Below are 15,508 nucleotides of genomic sequence, written 5' to 3'. Positions count from 1 at the left end.
TCACCCGATCTCTTTCTCATCCTTTTTACTGCAGCCTTCATCCTTCCTCNATTTTATTTTATTTTATATTTTTATTTTATTATTATTATGTTTTTTTTTCTTTATGCCCCCATTACCTTCCCTTCACCCGATCTCTTTCTCATCCTTTTTACTGCAGCCTTCATCCTTCCTCCTTCACTACCAACGCCGACAGCAAGCTCTCTACTTTCACTCTCACCGCCGATCACCATAACAGCCCAGCTTCCTCTATTTTCCTTCCCAAAAATCCAGCAACACAAGGCCTTTTTTTCCTCTCAAAAACCGACAGCAAGAAGCCCCTCTTTCCTCTCTAAAATCGACAACACAAGGCCTCCATTTCCTCTCTCAAAAATAAGTTCCTTTCCCTTTTTTATTTAGCTCCATAAATGGCTTCCTTTCTTCTCTATTTCTCCCCTCAAGACCGGTTGCAACCACCCAAGAAATTCTCCCTTCAACCCGTGACACTTCCTCCTTTCTCTCTCACATTTCGGCTCTTTCTGCCTTTCTCTTTTTCTCCCTAAATGGCTAAGGATAAAATGAAAGAGACAAAGAGAGGTTGTATTTGATATGGCTTCATGGTGGGGCCGACAATGACAAGTTTCTTGTCCATGTTCCCCCACTCCTTTTTCCTTTCTTCTTCTTTCTTTCTCTCTAAAGTTCGGTTACTCCTCCTTTAAATCTAGAGTATATTTTCGTTGGCAGATTGTAATCCCAGTATTTGACCTTGCTACTTCTAGACCAAGAAAATATTTCATACATCCTAGATCCTTCAACTTAAACTTGGAACTAAGCTATTGCTTGATATCGTTTGTAACCTTCACAAAGGAACTTCCTATTACTATATCATCAACATACACAAGTAGTCCCACAAAATCATTGTTTTCAGTTGTCTAAGTCAACAAGGAATAATCTAATTTTGATTGTGTGAAATCATAAAGTAGTAATGCCTTAGTGGACTTACAATTCCACTGTCGTGACGCTTGTTTGAGTTCGTAGAGTGATTTGTGTAGTTTATAGACAAGTTTCACACCAGTAAGATACTCCCCCTTAATCTAACAACCTTGAGGCAAATCCATGTAAACAATATCATCAAGGTCCCTATTTAAGAAAGTGTTGTTGATGTCAAGATGTGAGAGATGCCAATTTTTCAATGCTGCTATTGCTAAAAAAATTCTAGCAGTAGACGGTTTAGCCATTGGATTAAACGTCTCTTGATAATCAAAGCTTTCTCGTTGATTATAGTCTTTAGCCACCAACCTAGTTTTGTATCTTTCTACACTGCCATCAGCATTCGTCTTTACTTTATATATCCATTTGTTGCCAATAGAATATGAATCTGAAGGTAATGGTACCACACTCCATGTGCCATTGTCTTCTAAGGCATCCAGTTCTATTTTTATGGCATTCTTCCAATGATCAAACTGAATTGCTTGATGATATGTTTTGGGCTCATCAACATGGGACAAAGAAACAATAAAGGCTCTATGAGAATCAAACAATAAATTGGAAGATAAAAAATCTTGCATGGGATATTTAGTAACATTGTGTGATGATGCAGATGATAAATTACAGTGATATGCCTCCAAGTATTTTGGAGGTCTTCTTATCTTATCACTTCTCCTTGGTGGATCATTTTCATGATTATCACTAGAGATAATCGGATGTTCATCATAAGAATTAGATATATTTGAAGTAGATGAAACTATGTCTATATTGGAAACTGATTCTGAATTTGATGGACTTGTATGATTTATGTCATGATTAATATCTGCTGAAAAAAGAGATTGATCAACAAGATTATAATCGTGAATAGGAACATCAAAATCTAAATAATGATTAGTATTGATATTGAGATCATTTGTGACAGAATTATGTTCACAAGGTGTTTGAGGAAATGAGAATAATTCTTTGTTGAGAGTTTGTGTTGGCTGTCGGAAGGGAAAAATACTTTCATGAAATATGACATCCCTGGATATAAAAACTTTATGAGTGCTCAAATCATATAACTTGTATCCCTTAATTCCTGTTGCGTATCCTAGAAATACACATTTGACAGCTCTAGGGTAAAATTTTTTTTCTGTTATGTGATAGAGTGCTAGCCAAACAAAGAGAACCAAATATCCTGAAATGTGAATAGGAAGGTAGTTTTTGGAATAATTTCTTATATGGAGTTTTATTCTTTAAAAGTGGTGTGGGGATTCGATTGATAATGTGGGTTACTCAAAGTACTAAATCAGCCCAAAATTTCAAAGGCAAACAGGATTGGAAAAGTAAAGCTCTAGCAATTACTAATAGATGTTGGTGGCTCCTTTCAACTACACCATTCTACTGCGGTCTATCTACACACGACAGTTGATGCATAATTCCTTTAGAAGAATAAAATTCAACTAGTTTAAATTCCTTACCGTTATCGGATTTTAATTGCTTAATGGATTTACCAAATTGATTTAATATCATGTTGTAAAAAGATTGTTTTAAATCTGTTGTATCAGCTTTAGCATGCATAAGAGAAGTCCATGTGAAATGACTGTAATCATCCACGATTGTGAGAAAATATCGATGACCATTAATTGTTGGTGTGAAATATGGACCCAGATATCTACATGCACTAAATCAAATGCACATTTTGAGCTTTGAACATGAATAGGAAAAGGTAAACGTTTTTGCTTTGCTAATGGACAGATTTCACAAGGCAAATCATTAGCACATTGAACTTGTTGAGTTTTAGGTTGACTAGAATTCTAGATCTTATTTGATTAGGATTTTTTGTTTGTATACAATATTAAGTAGTTGTATGGTTTTAAACTTCTTATTCCACATCGAATCCTAATCACATTTTACTTTGGACTTTTATACTATAAAAGTGGATTTTTAGGCTTTAGAATTGTAAGTAGTGCTTTGAGAGCTCTAGAGAGAGAACATCTTGTAACTCTATCTTTTGCTCTAAGTGAAGCTAGAGTGGTTTGAGTGAATGTTCTTGGGAGGTTATTGAGGAAGAGTGTGCAGGGGATATTGGGTTGTTTTGGGGAACCATAAAGGTCAATTTATTGTACTTTAAATTCTCAATAATAGAAGAACAGTTTCACTCCATGGACGTAGGCAAGAGGCCGAACCACGTAAATTCTTGTGTTTTTCTTTTTGCTTATTTTCTCTGGATTTTATCTTTGTTGATTTTTGGGCAATTTTCATAACAAACTGGTATCAGAGCTTCAGGTTCGGTAAATTCAAGATTCAACAAAGATGTCGAAAGTTACTAGTTCTGCGAATTTTTCAATTGAGAAGTTTGATGGGAAGACTAGTTTCACGCAGTGGCAGAGAAGGATGAAAGATCTCCTTGTACAGCAAGGTTTAATGCGCCCCTTGCTAGGAAATGAGGAAGAGCAACCAGATGACATGAAGGATGTTGAATGGGCAGAGTTGGAGCAAAGGTGTGTGAGCACTATTCGGCTTTGCATTGGAGATAATGTGTTTAACCATGTTATTGATGAGGATTCTGCTCTAAGATTATGGGCAAAGTTAGAGAAAATTTACTTGACGAAAAGTCTTTCTAACAAGTTGCAGCTTAGGTGAAAGTTGTATCGCTTAAAGATAAAGGAGAATGGAGACCTCGTGAAGCATATGAATGAATTCGATGGAATCATTGATCAGTTGAAGAAGGGTGATGTNCTACGAATTTTTCAATTGAGAAGTTTGATGGTAAGACTAGTTTCACGCAGTGGTAAAGAATGATGAAAGATCTCCTTGTACAGCAAGGTTTAATGCGCCCCTTGCTAGGAAATGAGGAAGGGCAACCAGATGACATGAAGGATGTTGAATGGGCATAGTTGAAGCAAAGGTGTGTGAGCACTATTCGGCTTTGCATTGGAGATAATGTGTTTAATCATGTTATTGATGAGGATTCTGCTCTAAGATTATGGGCAAAGTTAGAGAAAATTTACTTGACGAAAAGTCTTTCTAACAAGTTGCAGCTTAGGCGAAAGTTGTATTGCTTAAAGATGGAGAAGAATGGAGACCTCATGAAGCATATGAATGAATTTGATGGGATCATTGATCAGTTGAAGAAGGTTGATGTCAAGGTGGAGGAAGAGGAAAAGGCACTATTGTTCCTAGCTTCGCTTCCAAACTCCTATGAGGTATTTGTGGAATCTCTTATATGTGGAATGGATACAATAACGTTAGAACAAGCACAAGCAACGTAATGTCTCGTGAAGCCCAAAAAAAAGTAAAAAAGGGGATAGAGATCCAAATGGCTTGGCATTAGTAATTAAGGCTAATAGGAGAAAGTCAACTAGTAAGGGATCTAAGGGTGGCAAGTCTAGATCCAACAATGTTCAATGCTTTAAATGCAAAGGGTATGGGCATATTAAAAGGGATTGTCCTACAAAAGGGGATGAAAGTAACGAGAACAAAGGTGAGTGTGCTTTCGTTGCTGAAGGTGATGATTGTAATGTCCTTACAATTTCAGAAATATGGATGCAAATTCTTATTAGTATTTAGATTCTGCTTCTGCTACTCACATATGTTATCAAAAGGATTGTTTTGATTTACTACAAGAAGGGGTGGCTGGGAATTTGACTTTGGGTGATAAGTCAATAGTGAAGGTCATGGGTATTGGAGTGGTGAAAATCAAAATGTTTGATGGGGTTGTGCACTCTTTGGGTGGTGTGACTTATGTTTCAAGGATGTGTAAGAATCTAATATCATTGAGCCCGTTAGACTCCAAAGGGTATGAATATTCTGATTGTGATGGAGTAGTAAAAGTCACATAAGGCGACATGGTCCTGATGAGGGGAAATTTGCATAATGGCTTGTATCGTCTAGAATGTGAGGCCTTGAAAGGATGGGAACAGTGCACAGGGGATGGTAGCTACCAAAGTGAGATTTCATTTGCTGAGGAGGTGATGAAAGTTTCCCATGGTGTAGACGATGGTGAAAGGATGAAAAATCTTGCCAGTAGTGAATTGGAAGGGTTGTCGAGGTCCCTTTCCGAAGTCAATTAGTGCCATTGACTTGACGGCTACACAGGTGCATTGGCCGTTTTGTGGAATCAAGTGTTGGACCATGCTTGATTCGGTATGTGTAGTCGTGGCAATTATAAAGGTCAATGATTTAGAAAATCTTATGCTTGGAGAGTTGTTCAAGGTGTTGAAAAGTAGGTGGAGTTAGGAAGTTGCAATTAGGTGCGACTAGTGGAAGAGGTTTAAAGAGTTTGAATTCAAGTCAAAGGTAGAGATTTGTTGAGTTTTGGGTTGACTAGAATTCTAGATCTTATTTGATTAGGATTTTTGTTTGTATACAATATTAAGTAGTTGTATGGTTTTTAAACTTCTTATTCCACATTGAATCCTAATCACATTCTACTTTAGACTTTTATACTATAAAAGTGGATTTCTAGACTTTAGAATTGTAAGTAATGCTTTGAGAGCTCTAGAGAGGGAACATCTTGTAACTCTATCTTTTGCTCTAGGTGGAGCTAGAGTGGTTTGAGTGAATGTTCTTGAGAGGTTATTGAGGAAGAGTGTGCAAGGGATATTGGGTTGTTTTGGGGAACCATAAAGGTCAATTTATTGTACTTTAAATTCTCAATAATAGAAGAACAGTTTCACTCCGTGGACGTAGGCAAGAGGCCGAACCACGTAAATTCTTGTGTTTTTCTGTTTGCTTATTTTCTCTGGATTTTATCTTTGTTGATTCTTGGGCAATTTTCACAACAGAACTTCAGAACAATTTTTCCTATTAGATTTATCCTATTTAAAGAGACATGCCCTAATCTATAATGCCAAAGGTCAAAATAGCTAGGAGCTCTTGTACAAGTAAAAACTATTTTATAAAAATCCTTAGAAACAGAACAAACTAATGTTGATTCACAATTGTTCACAAAACTAAGAAAACTAGTAGAAACAGAATTAACAACCTTCTCAATATTGAATTTATCTAAATATTGTGCCTTATAGCTATCTTGTGAGAGGTATAGACCTGTTGTCACTTTAGCAAGCCCAATCACTATCCATGACTTGATATCTTGAATTACACAGTGTGCATCAGTAAGCAAGAGATAAAAATTCTTTGTATTTGTTAGCTTACTAACAAAGATAAGATTGACGCTGAATGAGGGTACACACAAAACATCGTGTAAGACAAAACCTTGAGTTTATTTTAACTGACCCTATATGTGATACAAGCACCTTGACTTTGTTTGGTAGATGACCATACTTTTGATAAACAGGCTTAGAGGAAATAAAAATCTTAGTGGAACAAGTTACATGATCACTTGCACTCGTGTTAATAATCCAAGTATCATTTTTATCATGAAAATTGAGATCATTATGAAATTTAAATGAATAAGATGGATGAGAAAGTATACTAGCCAACACTGAATTGACAAAAAATGGGTCTGTTTTGTTGATTTGTTGAGGCCTGTCCACCATCATCAAAGTTTGCAGCAAGTTTATTGATTAGTGCCAGAATGTTGTTGAACTGATTCCTAGTGAAAGACATAGGCAGCGTGGAATTGATTGGCATTTCTTCTGATTCATCATCTTAAGGAGTATACATCGCATTATTAACTAGTGCCTTTCCTCTCTTTGGACCAGGTTTACTTTTAGTGAATTTGAAATCATTTGGGAATCCAATCAGTCTATAACACTTCTCCTTTGTGTGGCCCTTCTTACCACAGTGTGCACATACAACATCAAGTCTTTGCTTCTTCTTTGTATCTTGTGCAACAACCATGGCAAAAGATTCAAGATTGGGCAATGATTGAATTCCTCCCTTATTATGAGATTGTAAGCCTCATTCTAGTTTGAAAATGGTTTCAACATTACTATCTGGGACCTTAAGGTAGAGTAGGTTTCATTTAACCCATTTAAAAACCTGAATATAGTATTTTCTTTTTTTTTTCAATCTGGTCCTTATAGGATTGAAAACATTTTGGGTTACAAGTACCACAAAGTCAGTGAAGTAATGGCCTATAATTGCATAACTCCTCCCAAAAACTGTTGAGCTCTGTAAAATAAACATCTACAGACCTTGTACCTTGAGTGACATCGTCGAGGCAGTACTGAAGGTTGCATATATGATCATCATCAGGTTGGCTTAACCTCTCCTTCAATGTTTCCTAGATCTAGTAAGCAGAGCTCATGTAAAACACGGTTGAGGCTATGGGTTGTGTAATTAATTCCAAAAGCCATGCTACAATAAGGTCATTGCAGCGAGACCAAGCAGTGTGAATCTCATCAGATGAATCTGGTTCTGGCAAAGTTCCATCAATGAAACCATTTTTATTTCGGATCGAGAGAGCTAGAGTGAAGGATCGGTTCCCAGAGACATAGTTGTTGGAGCTCAACTTGGGGTTTATCACCACTGACCCAAGGTGGTCTGAATGGTGTAGAAAATAGGGTGGCCTTGGGACTTATGTTGGGGACACCAATGATTTTGAGGTAGCTAAGGTCTTGGCTGTATCACTGCTTGAATCTACCATTTTCTTGAATCAGTGATCAAAAGTAGGATTCAAGTGTGTATTGAATGTATTTGAGGGATGAATCAATTGAAAGATTTGAGGGATGAAGTGTTTAGGGGAAATAAAAAAAACAAATTAAATACTAAGAAATGGGAAAGAAGAGAATCAGACAATCAAATGGATCTGAGCAAAAAATTCAATGAAAAATCCCAAGGGCTTTGATACCATATGAAAAATCGAGAGAAAAGGCCATTTGGGAAGAAGATTTCCTCTGTATGTTTTTCATCATCTCATGCTGTACAGTTTCAGCAATATATGTGCAAGAACAAATGAATATTAACACCACAATGAACAGCACTATCTGACAAAATTACAAGAATAGAAATACTAAACAGAGTATAACTATTTACATACACACCACCATTTTGTTAGTCCAACAATCAAAACGAGACATCTTCATGACTCTCGAGAATCTTCTTTGCAACAAATTCCTACCGGTTTCACTCCATTTATTTTTCTAATACCATTTCTTAATTACTTCTTTTCTGCCTCTTATTCCTATAACTTTTACAATAAGCTCATAATTATAACATAATCAAATATTTAATATGAAGGAGTAATAATTTCATTTGGAAATTTTTAAGGAATACTTTGTTTTTAATTTTAATCACTAATAATTTGAATAAAATAGAAAAAATTGTAAATAGTTGATATCAAACTCTAACAATTCATAGGACAAGGTCAAGGTGGTAGTAATTTTTTTATATGAGGTTTGGAATAAGGTTAGGATATTTATGAGCTACTTTTGAGTACAGCTTCTGAGTTGATTGGTGCGGCTGCCCATGGGAGCGACTGTGGAAAAGAGGACTTCAACATGATTGATAAAATCAGGATCGTGAAATGAATCAGTGAAGAATGAAATGAATTTTCTTGTATTGAAACAGTTAGTACAAGTGTATTTATGTACAGACAATAGGCAATAGGAATAAGCTACAATTAACAAATGAAACTAACAACTAATTTTTTTACTATACAGTAAAAGGAACTAGTAAACTGTAAATTCTATATTTACTCATCCTATATAAATATTACACGTGTCCTATTAACCCCCCTTTTCTCTTAGTCACAAGGAGTCCTAATGCTCTGTTCATGCCCGATCCTTCTTCAATGTACAGGTACGCAGGGGCTTGACTCTTCCTTAAATATCATCTTCAATGCTCAACACTCCCGCTCAAGATGAAGCGTGTATATTATCCACGTTCAGAAATTTTCCCTTTCTTCATTTTTTACTCCTCTGTTCTTTGAGTTCTTCTCTGATTTTCCAGAACTTCATTCTCAAAAATCCTTAAATCTAAAAGAGTAAAAGTAATAAAGTGGCTTTGCCACACAGAATTGAAGACTGTTACTAAGTTGTTTTTTTTATTTTTGGATAAGAGATTATGCTTCTTTTTGTTATTTGATGTGGCACAATGATATTCATAGACTTAACCTTGTTATTTTAGATTTTATTTAAAGATTTTGTGAGGTGTATCTCACCGATAGTTGGATTTCTGTTCTCAATTTTTAGGTTTTCAGTTGCTTTGGTCAACACTTTTGCCTGCACTTCGAAGCATTCCAGCTTGGGATGGCTTCTGTTTATATAGCATTCTTGCGGTTTAGGGGTGACGATGATGAGGCAAAGAACTATAGCTACAGTCTCGAGGTAGGTGGGAATGGGAGGAAGATGACTTGGCAAGGGGTGCCCAGGAGCATAAGGGACAATCACAGGAAGGTTCGTGACAGTTTGATGGTCTCATCATCCAACGTAACATGGCTTTGTTCTTCTCAGGGGGAGACCGGAAAGAATTGAAGCCTAGAGTGGCAGGAAGGATTTGGAAAGAACAGTGATGGGATTTTGTCTTTGTAATGTTCTCCCTGAATCTATTTTGTTGTTATAGCAAGTAGGTTGGTTTCTTTTGGTAGTTTTATGGGTCTTCTGCTCATGTATTTTTTTTTTTTGGTTTGTATGAGGCAAACTCTCTTTGCTTATCCATGCATCAAATACATGAATGGGAAGATGTAGCTTTCATGCCTACATACGTAGTATCTATCTATACTGACTTTAGATGTCATATATGCACATTTGTATCTTACAAAGTGCCTTTTTTTATTTCTTTTAGTTGCTGGAGAACAGGGAATGTCAATCTCTGGATCAAATTCTACCACCATCATATAAACAGGCAATGTCATTAGTATTAAACAAAGTTTGCACAATCTATAGATTAGCAAGATTATAAGCATACAAAGACATTCATTTTGCCATAGTCCTAATTTATGTTTCTGTAGCATAAACAAATTATATAACTTATGATATTAAGAAGAATAATTGTATTATAGCAAGATGGGATTAATTGAGTCACGAAAATATCCTGATTATCCGCTAGTTATTACTTATTATCCTTCCTTAAGAGGGATAAGGTCCACTATCCGAATTCACTCTCTCCTTGAACTTTTTTTTATGTATTAAAAAAAATTTAAGGTTGATGATATCTCAAATGGTAATAATCAACATCCAATTATAAAGTGATTTTGTAAAGAAAGATTATATATTTCTCTCAAAAGGATTGAAAATACATCAATATATAAAGGTAATAAGAGAAGAACATGTAATGTCTTCAAACAAACTGAAAACTTTGCACAAAGTTTTCTTCAGAATTCGTGCATCAACAAGTAGATAAGCATGCATAGACAAGAAGATAATTTCAAAGCATATTTATTCATCCTTCTCAAAACAGAAAAAAAAGCAGACTATTCATCAAGAGACAACGCATTTTGTCCCAATCTGGAGCTATGTCTGCATGCCACGTTCTTTATCTTTTTGAATCCATAGTTCACAACTCTGATACTGCTACAACTATGATAGTTAACCTGACAAATCAATTGTTTTTAAGTCATTAATGCTGCAACAATTTCTCAAAAAATAGTGAAATCAACAGTTAGAAGAAAGACAGAATTCACATCAGAGAGTATGAATTCCAAGATAGTTCTCATTTATTCTTGCTATCAGATTAAACTTATAAATAGAATGGTTTTAATTAAAAATTTAACTTCAATGTATATACCTAGTCTACAGATTCATGAAGTAGAATTTTGCCTGAACATGTTCGAAATTGAAACCATTTATTAAACATTATCCACCATGATGAGCTTGGTTGAGTGCTTTAATAGAAGACAATAAAACATGTATAAATATATTTATTTCAATGAAAACGTTAAGTTTGCTGACCTTTAGTAGAAACTTAGTAGTCTCTAACTTTTGAACTTCCTTACCAATCTTGCACTCGACAGCATGGATGTCACGTACAGTGAGTCCGTCCAGTTATCCAAGAGTCGAAAATATGCATGCCTCCAAGAACGCTTCAACAGTAGAGTGCCAAAAACTCCCCAAAACGCCATGAAGAATCCGATTCCCATTCCAACATAAAACCATCTATTGAATTCATCCCTCTCTTCTTCAGGTGGTTGAGGTTGAAACGTGTCATTTTTGGGGCACTGTTGTGTAATTGGAGGCCCGTACAGTGCTTGATTTCCCATAAAGGCTGAAGCCTCAAGGGATTGGAGTTGAGTACCCGTTGGAACTTTTCCTGATAAGTTATTATATGACAGGTTCAAGTAACTCAAAAAATTTAGATCAGCCATGCTGTCAGGGATTGGCCCCGACAAATGATTGTATGACAAATCAACAGATTGTAATTGTTTCAATTGACCAATGTTTTTAGGGATAAGTCCTATCAAATTGTTCCTTGATAAGTTCAATACAACCAATTCAGAAAGTCTTGTTATCTCATCTGGAATTTCTCCATTTAATTTGTTGCATGCGAAATCAATGATTCTAAACAGTAAAAGACTTCTTTCATACTCGTACTTCATTCCTTTCCATCCAACCCATGCCTTTTCAACGTAGGAGTCTCCCCAGAAAGATTTATTTCCTTCCACTGAATACCAATAATTATGCTCGATAATACCATCTGGATCTCCTTTTTGAACCATGGCAGTCAGATTATTAAGGCACAATGGTATTGCTCCAGAGAGAGTGTTTTGGGAGAGGTCCAGAATCCGTATCTTTGCTAATTGGCATAAATTGGAAGGTATCCTCCCATAAAACTCATTAGCTTGTAGACTCAAAAAAATCAAAGATAACAAGTTTTCTCCTATCCAGGCCGGTATACTTCCAGAAAACATATTCTCGCTTAAATCCAAAAATGACAGCCGATTGCAATTTTTCAAAGAAGAAGGTAAGTCTCCAGAGAAGCTATTATTGCGCAAACTAATTGTATGAATTGACAACAACGATCCCACAGTTGTTGGAATAACCCCTGAGAAGTTGTTATTTGCTAAATTCAAAACAATAAGGTTTTGCTAGTGAAAAAAGCAATCAGGAAGCACTCCACACAATAGGTTATCAGAAAGATCAAGAATGCTCAAAGTCCCAGCTGCAATCTTACATAATGAAGAAACTGATCCTGAAAACCTATTTTTCACAAGAATTATTGATGTCATGTTATAAGGAAGCACTGGCAACGGACCCTCAAACATGTTAAAACTTAAATCCATTCCAGGAAATTCCTTAAACTTGAGTGATGATAAGTCTGGTAGCATGCCAGTCATTTGGTTATGAGAGAGATTTAAAGATAATAAGTATGGAGGTAAGTCCCAAAACCAATCAGGTATAGTACCCGAAATTCCAGCCCCAGAGATATCAAGATGTTGAAATTCTTTTTGAGTTTGAAGCCATTTTGGGAAGTGAGGCCCCAATGTGCAAGAGGATAGAAAAATTTGTTGTAACTGAAAAGGGGGAACCCAAACGGAGCTGAAATTCACAACCAAATGGTTATCCGATAAGTCAAGAAACTTTAATTTGGAGAGATTTTTGAAAAGTGTTTCAGATATCACACCTTCAAAAGAATTCCGAAAAACATCCAAATTTTCAAGCTCGGATAAGCATCCCAAACTTTCAGGAATAGTCCCGTTTAATTGGTTACCACCAATACTTAAATCTTTCAAGGAAGAAAGTGTTGTGAAATCAGGTAACGTTCCTGTAAGTTGGTTTCCCCACAACCACAAGACAGCAAGCTTGGAAGGTTCTTTAAAATTAAAGCTCTCTGAGAAGGAGCCATTTAATCTATTAGATGAGAGATCAAGCTCTCTTAACGAAGAAAATCTTACGATATAAGGTAACATTGATGGACCTTGAAAGCTGTTTCCAAATAGGTCCAAAATCTGCAATGAATTTTTTAAGCACCCAAAAAACCCAGCGACGATTGATCCACTGAAGTTGTTGTTCGAAAGGTCTAATGTTTCAATAGTACAGATGTTGCCAAGGAATTTCGGAATATCACCTTCAAGGTTATTTCCCCCTAAATAAAGATATTTAAGAGAGATCATATTCTCGAAAAACTCTGGAATTGAGCCACCTAACAGGTTATATGAAAGTTCAAGATAAACAATATTGCTTGTAATATTGAACAACAATGGGTACATGGAAGAAGTAAGATTGTTTTCAGAGAGATCAATGGAAAGTGACGATGATGTAGAATTAGTGAGGGAAGGTGGAGAAAGGATTCTCGGCAGCATACACCATCTCAACTTTAAGTCTTCCAGGTAAGGAAGCATGTTGAGTAGTTGCGGCCAATCATTATCATCAGTAAGGTTGTTCCCACTAAGGTTAAGATGTCTTAAAGAAGAAAGACCATGAAGCCAATCAAGGTTGGAAATATTGTAATCATTGTAGCTAAGATCAAGGAACTGCAATTCTGACAAATTCCCAAGCTGATTGAGTATTGTTGAACTTAATCCAGCTCGATTGAGATTTAAGTATCTTAACTTACTCAGTGAGCCATTTAAATTCGGGAACATACTTCCTTCAAATTGATTGTCACTGAGGTCTAAATATCTTAAATGCTGCAGATCAAGCAAGGAAGGATTGATCTTACCTCTTAGAGAATTATGCTGGAACGAGTCATGATCCCAAGTCCCAGGGCTACTAAGATCAAGCTTGATTACATGGCGTGTTCTACTGCTACATCGGACACCTCTCCATAGACAACAATCTTTATTTCCATCTTCATTTCCCCAAGAGGAGAGATGACCATAATCATCGATGAGACTTTGCTTGACCATAAGCAGAGCATGTCTCTCCTTCTCTATGCATTGGATCTTCGCTTCTCTGGCACTTGGGTTGAAGCCATTTGCAATTCTCATGCATTGGCAAAGCCCAAAAAAAATAAGTAGAAATAGAAAGGACCTCAGCATTAAAAACATACTTGTGCTGGTCATGAAACTATAAGATTTAAAAAAGGATGATTTGTTGGTTTTAATTGCAATGAGTAGTAAATTTGCTTTGTGCATTTCATTATATAGAGCTCAAGTAGTATTTATTTTGTTTTATTTTTTAAGTGCAATCCATTATTTTTACCTATCATTTACAAAAATATTCCTTGCTACTTTTTCTGCAAAGTAGAAAAGCAACGCGGCATGCATCATGTTTTGTCTACAAAGTTACTGTAATCTCAATTTCGGCCATATACCCACTCTTTTCACATTTCTTTTTTACTTTTGTCTTTATAACCTCATTCTTCTTTACATATAAAAATTAACTAGGAAGTATTCATTGGACCTTCCTTAATCTTTTTTCCTCTTGGTAATTATAATTGTCTTGGAAAGTAGTTTGTCTTTGGATTTAGGTCATCCATCCGGTCTCTCTAAAGATAGTTCTCCAATGTAGTTCCTACTAAACTACGAACTTGATTGAAACAAGCATGCATCTCGTTCCATCTAAAGTTATTTAGTGGCGGAGGGAATGAGGGTTAGTAGAGTTTCCGTCTTTTTAAAAATTTTAAAATTTATAATATATATTTTTTTTAGAATTTTATAGTTTTACTCCTATAATAATTTTTTTATTTGGTGAGATGCTTCACAGCAATTAGCCAACAACTAATTTTAATAGTCTTAGGAATTAAAGTAAATCCTATTGTAATAGAATTATTTCGCAAACTCCACTACTTGAGGACTCCATGACTAATCCACCTTTTACTGACCCTCTCCAAACCGAAAATCTTGACTTCACCATTAATTATCCCTTCTATGGAAAAGGAATGAAGTCTCAAGTCGAATAAAGAGTGAAAAGAGTCAAGCAAATTAATTAGTGAACAGAGGTCGTGATAGGCTCTAATTTTTTTCTTTACCATTAGAGAAGCAAACAACTTCAAATGGAAAAATTGGTCTGTTTGTTTCGCAGTGAAATCAATTTGTCCAAAGAATATTTTCTTGAGTTACATTGAGTGAAATAAATGTACATTAGAGTTATTTTGATTCTAAAGAAATTTCATATCCACTTACAATGACAAATGTAAAATTTTACATGAGAGGTGGATAAAGAGTAATTATAAAAATAATCATACTATATATATAATAAAAAAATTAAAAAATTGAGGACTAACGAATCACCACCACCTATAATCTCTTGACTCCGTTGGTGTCCACTTATGCGATATTAACTTCTACAAAGCATGAAATAATTAGATAAAATCATATGTACTTCTTTAACTGAAGCTTTGCCAATGCATTTAACAGCGAACTTGAGACAAGGTTATGGCTAATTGAATTTTCAACAGTGATTGTACACCACTCACTAGTAACTCAATAACAAATACATATATATATATATATATATATATGTATTATATAAATATCTATAATATATATAAAAGTAAGATAATTGATTGGATTAATTAGTTAACATCTGTCATTCTTAATTGAATTTTTTTTTCGTACACCTTATATCAAAATTATGTTGTTTTTGAAATTTGAAGGGTTTTTTTAACTTTTATTTATTTCAATAAAAAATACTTGAAAACAATAATTTCTAACTTTTAATATTTAGAAGATAGATTTATTTATTATTTATCAATTGTAATTAAATATTATTTTTTATCTATATCCTCTTATTCTACATGAACCTGAATCAATATATTTAGACATCTGTCTTATACA

General features: G+C 35.1%; 2 protein-coding genes across 3 annotated transcripts; one reads left to right on the top strand and one right to left on the bottom strand.

Moving 5' to 3' along the window:
- LOC18587318 (putative E3 ubiquitin-protein ligase SINAT1) lies at positions 4,794 to 9,326 on the top strand. Its single transcript, XM_018128904.1, has 2 exons — positions 4,794 to 5,009; positions 9,045 to 9,326. The coding sequence occupies exons 1-2, from the start codon at positions 4,794 to 4,796 to the stop codon at positions 9,324 to 9,326; spliced, it is 498 nt and encodes a 165-aa protein (XP_017984393.1).
- On the bottom strand, positions 10,156 to 13,819 carry LOC108663575 (DNA-damage-repair/toleration protein DRT100-like). Of its 2 annotated transcripts, XM_018128732.1 has the most exons (3): positions 13,450 to 13,819; positions 10,743 to 11,100; positions 10,156 to 10,384 (listed from the first exon to the last, which is right to left on the bottom strand). In XM_018128732.1, exons 1-2 carry the CDS (start codon positions 13,790 to 13,792, stop codon positions 10,766 to 10,768), a joined length of 678 nt encoding a protein of 225 aa, XP_017984221.1. In that variant the 5' UTR covers positions 13,793 to 13,819; the 3' UTR covers positions 10,156 to 10,384; positions 10,743 to 10,765. The 2 variants fall into 2 exon arrangements, with proteins under 2 accessions (XP_017984221.1, XP_017984220.1); XM_018128731.1 differs by lacking the exon at positions 13,450 to 13,819 and having other exon boundaries at positions 10,743 to 11,764.

This window comes from Theobroma cacao, chromosome 10 (genome assembly GCF_000208745.1).
Source record: "Theobroma cacao cultivar B97-61/B2 chromosome 10, Criollo_cocoa_genome_V2, whole genome shotgun sequence".
Lineage (NCBI taxonomy): Eukaryota > Viridiplantae > Streptophyta > Magnoliopsida > Malvales > Malvaceae > Theobroma > Theobroma cacao.
Note: the sequence above shows the minus strand (reverse complement) of the source record. Positions and strands in the feature narration are given on the sequence as shown.

Coding starts and splice junctions, on each gene's coding strand:
- LOC18587318 (XM_018128904.1), top strand. CDS start 4,794: ATGGTCCTGATGAGGGGAAATTTGCATAATGGCTTGTATCGTCTAGAA. Junction 5,010..9,044: donor TGTCGAGGTCCCTTTCCGAA/GTCAATTAGTGC, acceptor CTCAATTTTTAG/GTTTTCAGTTGCTTTGGTCA.
- LOC108663575 (XM_018128731.1), bottom strand. CDS start 11,698: ATGTTTTCTGGAAGTATACCGGCCTGGATAGGAGAAAACTTGTTATCT.